Below are 8,930 nucleotides of genomic sequence, written 5' to 3' on the forward strand. Positions count from 1 at the left end.
GACAGATGTACTAAGGTAATTTATAAATGATATTCTTGGAGAATCAATGGGTCTCTATCATGAATTGAAATGACCATTGAACAGAAGAACAAATCCCAGAGTGTGCCTTTATGTGGACTGGGTGTTAAAGTGTGGCCATGGTCAGGTTCCTTCATCTAGTCAATAATACTCATTCTGTCACACTCGTGAAACAGGCTCAACCCATTCTTTCCCCTTGTTAAGTTGTTATGTTGCTCAATGTCAGCTTTGTTTTGACCTACCGTATACACCTGTGCTGTTTGACAAGATCCAAATATGTCTTCTTGGATACATTCACTTTTATTTTTTATTTTTTTTATTTTTTCAACATAAGTGAAGGTTCTCACTGAATCTTCAAAACTCTGCAAGGAGATGTTGGATACTTGCCATGCTACCTGGATTTGTAACAAACCCATTTGATGTCACTTTAGATTGATATACATTAAATGTAGCTCAAGGCTAGGCCATTAGGGCCGGGGTTAAAGGTAGTCAGCACGCTTCCCTAGTCCTAAAGCCAATTTAGCAAAAAGAAGCCTTTTGTTGTCAGTCCGCTCTGCAACACACTGGCTCAGCAAGGGTTAGGGATGGGGGAAGATTAACCAATGCTCTTACCACAAGAGATATGTAGCAAAAAAACAACTTAAAACAAGCACACATTTTATTGAGTAGGATTTGTTTGATAATGCTATACAAGTTATAGGCTATGTGTGTCAGGGTTTTCAGTTTAGTATACAAGATTGAGATACATATGTGAATGAGTGGGTATTTTGTTCATAAAATGATGAGATTTACTATGATTCCTGTCACTATATCTACTCTGGTAACATTAAAACATTAAAGGCATATTGTGCAATACTAAATTGAGTAAATTGGTTCTATGTTATTAAGATTAACATGTTATTCCCCACATGGTCATCACCTTATGTTGTAAATATGAACTAAACCTGAATGAAGATAAATGCTTCATTTTTACAATGCTGTTGATTTATTTATACTATTTCAAAGAGCTCATTTGTTCAAATATGTATAATGAAGAGAGGTATCATTCAATAAAATGCACACAATACTTTCTCAAAAAGCTCATGATGGTTATTTTGTCTCTCTGGGTTGATGGGTGTGATTGTTTGGAAGGCGACTTCTGTCTACTTTGGAACTAGTCTGGGTTCCCATAGGTCAATGTATGTTATATATATATATATATATATATATATATATATATATATATATATATATATATATATATATATATATATATATGTGTGTGTGTGTGTGTGTGTGATATATATGATATGTGTGTGTGTGTGTGTGTGTGTTTTCCATTGGTTCTAAATAAATGCATAGCCTACTGGTATTCCTTTACTCTGTATACTGATCAATGTGTGTGATATCAGCGCCTACTTAAGCCTATGTATTCATTGTATTTTTGCAGTCAAGTGACTGACATAATCCGAACAGGTGAGGTAACGAACGTTAGGTAACGAAATGTAGACTATACTGTCCGTGTGATGTTTTACAGTGTCTTGAAACTGTCTTTTCTGATTTACAATAATTGTTTATTTTTTCCTATGATATTTGATTAAATAATGTTATGGTAAACATGTAATGACATGCTGCTAGCATATACATGTATTAAATGGATGTTATTGTAGTGACAAACAGAAGCTCCCAGGGAAGCCTTGCAGCGGTGTTTTCCAGAGACATTCCTGCATATTCAGGAGGATGCGCCAGGAGAGAGGTGAGACTTTCTCCCGCCAATGGCGTGAACATTTATAATCTCTTCTGCCAATCTATTGTATGTTTTCCCTATATGTTTCCTTATTATCCTATCGTAGTGTAATGTTGCCCGCTACTGCTTTTGGTGATGTTTTCAGATTTATCCCGTTTATGTAACATAACATTATCGTTTGGTTGGTTTACATAAACACATATTCCGACGACACGACAAACGAGGATGGAATCGCGTCATTTAAATGGCCACTACGAATGCTGTCAAGGAAGAGGGCGTGTGTATGATTAATTCTGACCGAGGAATTTCAATAATGTCGGAAAATAACATTCTTCAATCATCTTGTTCTGAATTTTGAATGAAATGCATCGCCTCTTCGTCTGTCAGTCACTTAGGAATGATGACACAAGCCTGTCTGCTGGAAACACAGAGCCGTGATTGGCCGCGCGGGCACAGGAGGAGGGATCACTCCAGCTTCGACTGTCGTCGCTGCGTGCAGGTAAAGGGAACTGAACGACACAAATTATAAAAACATATCTGGCCTACTGAAAAACGAAACGCGATGGAAATAGACGCTTCCGTTCATCAACAGCACGTTTATGCTACTAGAAAGAGGAATTGAAGCATCGATAAGCACAACGAAGCCTGCAATACCTTGAGCGCTTGGAAGAAAATCCCGTTGTGTCAACGTTTGGCCGAGGCACGCATTTTACAAGGAACTTCGACAGCTGCGTGTTTTCAAGCAAGCCATCAACAAAGAATGAAACCCTTCAAACGAGGTACGCCCAAAAAAATTGCAGTGTTTCTAATTGCCAGTATTCATTGTGGCTCTTGGCCATGGCTGTCTGTTTGCCCTCTGTGTCCGCCTGTTGGTTTTAAAAGGAATGCGGCTTTTTGTTGCGAGCAAATGCAGCGTGTGTTTGTGTTTGAATTTGGAGGGACAGCTAACCAGCTAGTTATCTTTGGAAGCAAGCATGGTGTCCATCTGGCGGAGCGACAGAGAACTCCTGCATGCGGAGCGGAGGGCGTGCGTTCCGAGGTTCTTTGTATGGCTGCGATTTGAAGATGGCTAGCCAACTTAGTTGATGAATTCGGCTCTATTTTCCTCCTTGTATTTTCTTATACGCTTCCCCATTTTACAATAGCGTTGCGTAATCGTCTATTTATTTGGTCTGAAACGATTGAACGATATAGGCCTACAGTAGCCAGAGATTGAAGACTGGGTTTCCAGACACTCAAGTGGTTCGAACTTGCATTGTTTGTTAGCAGGCTGGCTAGTTTCTGCAAGCTTTTAAAAACAAGTCTGCTGCAATGTCGTTCGCTTCAAAATATGATACTAGCAGCATTAAACCTAATTCATGAATCTTTATATACAGGCTTTGCAGTTGACGTTTGGCAACTCAAATTATTGACTGTTGAAGTTGATGCGTCGACGTGAAGGGAACCGTTTGTAAACAAAAAAAAGTTGACTCCGCGTGATTGACAGGGGAGGAACAGCGTGTAACAAGCTAGATAACTCACACGTAGGCAGTTGTTTCGCTACAGTTTTAGTTGAAAGTGATTAATACAGCAATATGGTAAAACAATGTTGGCTGTGTAACCACCAAATCATACAGGTCGCTAATAGAGAAGAATAGAGAAATTCAGTATAGCTACCTAGCTTTTTTTGAAACCGTGACGTGAGCTAGCTAGCAGGCTACAACAACAAGGACCAGTTGACAGCTGAATTTATCTAGGACACATCTGTCAGCCCTTTAGCTATACCAGACGTCCAGTTTTTAGCTTTACACCCGTATATTATCTGTTTTCAATAATAATAAAAAAACGTTTTTTTTCTTCTTTAAGTTTTTAAAAAGCACTCATAAACATTAATATAATACACAATGCACTGATTTTAGCAGCCGTTAGGCTCTTTGAAAGCATGTTAACATTTAGTAGCGAAGAAAGAGTGAGCCCTGTAAACACAAGGTGAAAACAGCCCACTGCACGGTCTTCTACTACAGACCCTCACCCTGGAGATGTGATACACAATCTCCTTTGTTGAAGCCAGTCGCTCCCCGCGGGGTCAGATTTCACCAACGGAAGGACATTTACTACTGCATTCTCTACCCTGGGAAAGCATTCCCCACTTTGACTTTGCTCACCCACCCAGTGCCGTGGTCATTTGGGTAGTTAAAGGGAAGACACACTGAACGTTTTTTTCTGTGGTTTAGTCACCCACATCTCAAAAATGTAATGAATTGTAATGTAATGTATGTACATAAATGTATGGTGTATGGTTCATGTACCGTACATTTATGTAGCAACCATACAGCTATGGCCAATTTCCTCACAACATTGGCCTCATTGCCCTCATAATGTCACCTTTACACAAAAAACCAGTTTGAATAGACAATTAAGTTTATTTACACACACAAAAAAATTGCGGGAAAGTCCCTTCCAACAATGAATTCTGACACGTACCCAACAACTCTGTCTCTCCTCAGCTCTGGAAGAGGAGCGGATGCGGGAGCAGGAGCTGTCGTCGGCCATGTCCGACAGCGATCCCTTTGAGGACGACGGCTTCCCCCTCGACCTGTCGGGCGGCGGGGGCTCGGCCAAGCGCCGTCGCCGCGGCAACCTGCCCAAGGAAGCGGTGCAGGTGCTGCGGGGCTGGCTGTACGAGCACCGCTTCAACGCCTACCCCTCGGAGCAGGAGAAGCTCAGCCTGTCAGGCCAGACCAGCCTCTCCGTGCTGCAGGTGAGCGACAGCAAGGAGTAGTTAGTAGCTAGTTAGTTAGTAGGAGTAGCTAGTGTGGAGTAGGTCGTGGCTAAGACATGTTGATTTGACTTAAGTGCAATTTCAACGCCTGGCTCAGGCACTCATAATAGTTCATCATAATAGCTGGAGCAGACCCCCCCCCCCATATTTAGGTTTAAAGCATGCAACGTAACTAATCCCAATTAACAAGGGACCAATTAACGCTCTAGGCAACTGGTGGTGCAGTGGTGCTAGATCATTCTCACTGTTGTCAAGTTTAAATGGTTCTACATACATATGCTGATTAGTACCTGATGCTAAACAGGAATGATCCTAGTAGACGTGTGTGCATAGCGGATCCTAGTAGACGTGTGTGCCTGGATGGAGCCATGATGTCCCTGTCAAAGGTGGGCGGATGGTAGCTTGCTTCCAAATGGCCTCATGACAGCTCCACGTGTTACTGCAGACAAATCGTGATGTTAGAATTATAAGGTTTTTGTCAAAATGTAGTTTTTTTTTTTACATAATCTGATCCATTAGGTGTTTATTAATGCCTGTGCGGTGTTATTTTTAAAATGTTGACATTTTTGAGTTAGTAATTAATCAAATACAAAGGTTCCATCTCACAAAACATAATGGAATGTAAAAACATTGACGCTCAATATCTCTGAACGACCCTAAACGGAGATAGAACCTTATCATTCTAAGCTCACGGAATGGTCCTGGAGGCTGCTGCCAGCTCCTGCACTGAATGAGCCGGTGTCGGTCTAATTATAGATATTGATTTCATGATATTTGCTATTTTGCTATTATTTGTCCCAGGCTGTATTTCAATAATATAGCGAACTTTGGAAGCAAAACAACATTATTTGAGTGTTGTGTCATACGGTGCTGCTGAATCTGACTCCCAGACGTCCCTTTTCACATCACATTTGTTGCCTTTCCCTCTCTGCATGGACAAACACACACAAACACACACACACATGAGCTTCCCTTGACTGAGCAGATAGAGCAGGGCAGGCAGGCCTCTAGTCAGAGCAGTGGAATGCCTCTGGCTGCGCTCTGGTCTGTGGCTCAGCATTCTTCAGCTGAGACTTCATTAATGCCAGCTGTCTGAGGTCTCTCTCATCTCACTGTGTGGGTGCGGGGGGGGTGTTCCACCACTAGAGGGAGGTAAACGGGGCCTAGTGGAGACAGAAAGAATTGTGTGGGTGGATCTCACCCCAAAGCACTGGCCTTGGACCAGTTTTAGTTCTTGATGTCAAGTCTCTGAGTTATAGGTTTCACTAATTATCAGTGTCTTAATGTTGACTTGGCCCACTAACATTACTTCTTTGGAGATGTGTGTCTGATGGAGGCGAACAAATTCCTCAGTGGCCTCCCAATTTGTTTAAGAAAATTGCTCTGAATTTTTAAGCCCAATTCTCACACAGCCTAGCAGAGCATGTCTGATGGATCTGACTTATACTCAATATACTCCCTGCACAGAACGAATCCCTGTCAAAAAATATATTTCCCCCTGCATGTTTTCTATCTCACACAGTCGCATGCAAGTTACTTTCTCGTGCTGTCATGTGTCGTTGAATTTTACGGTTATGCTTTATTTTAGGTTGTAACCAGAGGTGTTGTAACTCAGAAGTCATAGACACTGTCAGACAGTCAGGAGCAGCGTAAGTGTCGTCCCAAATGTTGAACCGACTGTGACCATAATTGCGGCTGGCACCTGTTTCGCTTTTATATTGTCATGTTGAAGCGTAGTGTTCACAAAGCCACCCACCAAAGTGGCCAGGAAGATTTAGAGATTTACCTGGCAATGGAAAAAACTACCCGCATTTGGTGGGTGGCAGCAGGTGTAATTTTTTTGCCCTGCAGCCAAGACAAGAACCTGACACCTCTTGATTGTCCCATACAAAGCCAGACTCACAAGTTATCTGCTCTGTCGCTGCTCTGTGTGGCCTTCTCTGTGGCTCTAGCCAAGCTGCAGTGCCAGAGTGAATAAAGTCTTTGCAACTCACGGCTTAAAAAAACGGGGTGCGGTATAGTGGCATGGCTTAGTGCCAGGATATGGATTTGAGCTAGAGCTGCCAAAAATGTGAATGCATGAAAGCGTGATTTAATGTGCAATGTATTAAAACATTTGAACTCGAACGAATTGCATTTCCTTATTTTCACACTTGCACACACAAAATGTGAGAAAAACAACCAAACATTTTTGGTTTCAAAACAATCTCTTTCTCTTTTCCAGATCTGCAACTGGTTCATCAACGCTCGGCGGCGGCTCCTCCCTGACTTGCTCCGCAAGGACGGTAAGGACCCCACCCAGTTCACCATCTCCAGACGGGCGGGCAAGAACGAGGGCCGCTCCTCCACCGGGGGAGGAGGCGGAGTCAGCTCCCCCGAATGCCCCGTCTCTGCCCAGCCCCCGCTGCGCCCCTCGGTCATCCGTCCCACCCCCACGCTGGACCTGAGCCTCCTCACCAACACGGCCACGGCCATCCTGACGGGTGCCGGCTACCCGGGCCGAGAAGGCAGCTTCCAGGCTCTGATGCAGCTGGATACGCAGGGCTTGTTCAAGGGGAAGGAGGAGGAGCAGGGGTCTCACGGGGCGACGGTCATCACTAGCCTGGGCACGACTGCTAGCCCGACAGGCGGGCTCTTCAACACGCCGCCCCCGACGCCTCCGGAGCTCCTCCCCTCCCAGGACTTCAGTGACCTTAGGCTGCTGGTGGATGCGGCCTTACAGAGGGCCGCCGAGCAGGAGACCCAGAAGAGGCTTCACGAGAGCCAGAGCAGGGCTACGGAACCTGCAGGGGTCACGAGTCCCAAAACTGCAGGTGCCTCAAGTCAGGAAGACGAGGTGCAAGGAGGCGACAGCTCTAGTAGTGTGGGTACGACCCCTCCAGCAGAGGAGAACCCAACAGTACACAAGGCCAGAGTGCAGGATCCTGTTGTAAAGGAAGAGGCTGTGGTAGTCCCTGTTTCAGTCCCAATGTCTCTCACAGTGACAGTCCCAGCCCCAGTCTCCCCAGCACCTACCGTACTCCCGTCCCCAGCTCTCGCCTTCATGTCAACCCCATTCCAAGCCCAAAAGCCAACCTTTGTGCCAGTTCCAACCTCTGTCCCTGTCTTAGGCCAAACCCATGCTCCAGTTCCAACCCCTGTCCCTGCACTAACCGTGGCACCAGTCTCTGCTCTCATCGCAGTCCCGCCCCCAGCCTTGGTCCCAGCTACGAGCTCGGTCCTGTTCCCAGCCTCGGCTTCAAGACCAACCGTGGCCCATATCCAAACCTCAAACCCATACCCAGCACCAACACTTTTCCCAATTGTAACCCCAGTCCCAAACCCTGCCTCCTCCACCACAACCCCAGTCCCAAACCCTGCCTCCTCCACCACGACCCCAGTCCCAGTTCCAAGACAGACCTTAATACCAACCTCAAACTCAGTCCCAGCACCAACCATATTCCCTACTTTAACCTCGGTCCCAACCTTAGTCCCAGCCCCTGCCCCAACCGCGACCTCAGCCCCACTCCCAAGTTTAGGTCAAACTTTGGCCCCGATCCACTCCCCGTTCCTGGGCCTGGCCTCCCACCACCTCCCCTCTGCCCTCCAGCCTTTGGGCTCCTTCCCCAGCGGTGGCAGCAATGTCCAGAGGACCTCGGTGCCCAGTGTGTGGAGTGTGGTCCACAGTGAGGCCAGACAGCCCACCCCTGTGGTCCAGACTCCCATTCCCACAGTGTGGGGGCCACAGCACACCCTGCGTGCCGTCAGCGAGGCGGTCAACTAGAGCCAGTTTGTGAGCCAGTCACAGAAAGACAACAATCACACCGCGGTCTGTGTGTAAATGTATGAGGGAGCACAACAAACAAACCCTCCCTTTTGAATACTGTGTGCGCGTTCAGTTGTCTGGCCAAACTGACAGGCGCATGTCGTGCCATTGGGATAAACACAGAGGATGGAAAAGTGTTTTTAAAGACTGCTTTTCAAGCAACTTTTTATCATGACTTTTAAGATAACTTTCGATTGAAGCTGTTGCTGGGCAGAACAATTCAAAACTAGTTTCTCAAACGACATTCCAGATTGCAGGTTCAATGTTGCGTTGCCGAAAGACGACAATGTCTTTTTAAACCCCCTCCCTCCCTCCCTCTCTCTCAGCTATTTTCAAAAGGGGACGAGGAGGACGTGTCCCAAACCTCTTTCTATACGGTTGTATCAGTCTGACAGCACCAGCAGAGCTAGCCTCATCAGTAGCAGTATAATACCAGACTTGGTTGAATGTAAACGAGACGCAACAGCGACTCAGCTAGGCTGCCTGTCAATCATTCCCGCCACGGCTCCACAAGGCCGGACCTGAGGCTGAGGCGGCCGTGTGAGAAACGTGCGTTGGTGTGTTCTACCCACCAGCGCTCATACAGTTATGCACTTTAGAGATTTTAATTTTTAGTCCGG

The 8,930-nt window shown here is 45.7% G+C and overlaps 1 protein-coding gene across 1 annotated transcript; it reads left to right on the plus strand.

Annotated features, from left to right (window-relative positions):
• Window positions 1-2,504: 2,504 nt before the first annotated feature.
• tgif2 (TGFB-induced factor homeobox 2) lies at window positions 2,505-8,268 on the plus strand (the record flags this gene model as incomplete). Its single annotated transcript, XM_080529346.1, has 5 exons — window positions 2,505-2,523; window positions 4,231-4,484; window positions 6,730-7,475; window positions 7,688-8,023; window positions 8,115-8,268. The coding sequence occupies 5 exons, from the start codon at window positions 2,505-2,507 to the stop codon at window positions 8,266-8,268; spliced, it is 1,509 nt and encodes a 502-aa protein (XP_080385472.1).
• Between the last annotated feature and the right edge of the window lie 662 nt (window positions 8,269-8,930).

Source organism: Nansenia antarctica (assembly GCF_963989245.1).
Source record: "Nansenia antarctica genome assembly, chromosome: 4".
Lineage (NCBI taxonomy): Eukaryota > Metazoa > Chordata > Actinopteri > Argentiniformes > Microstomatidae > Nansenia > Nansenia antarctica.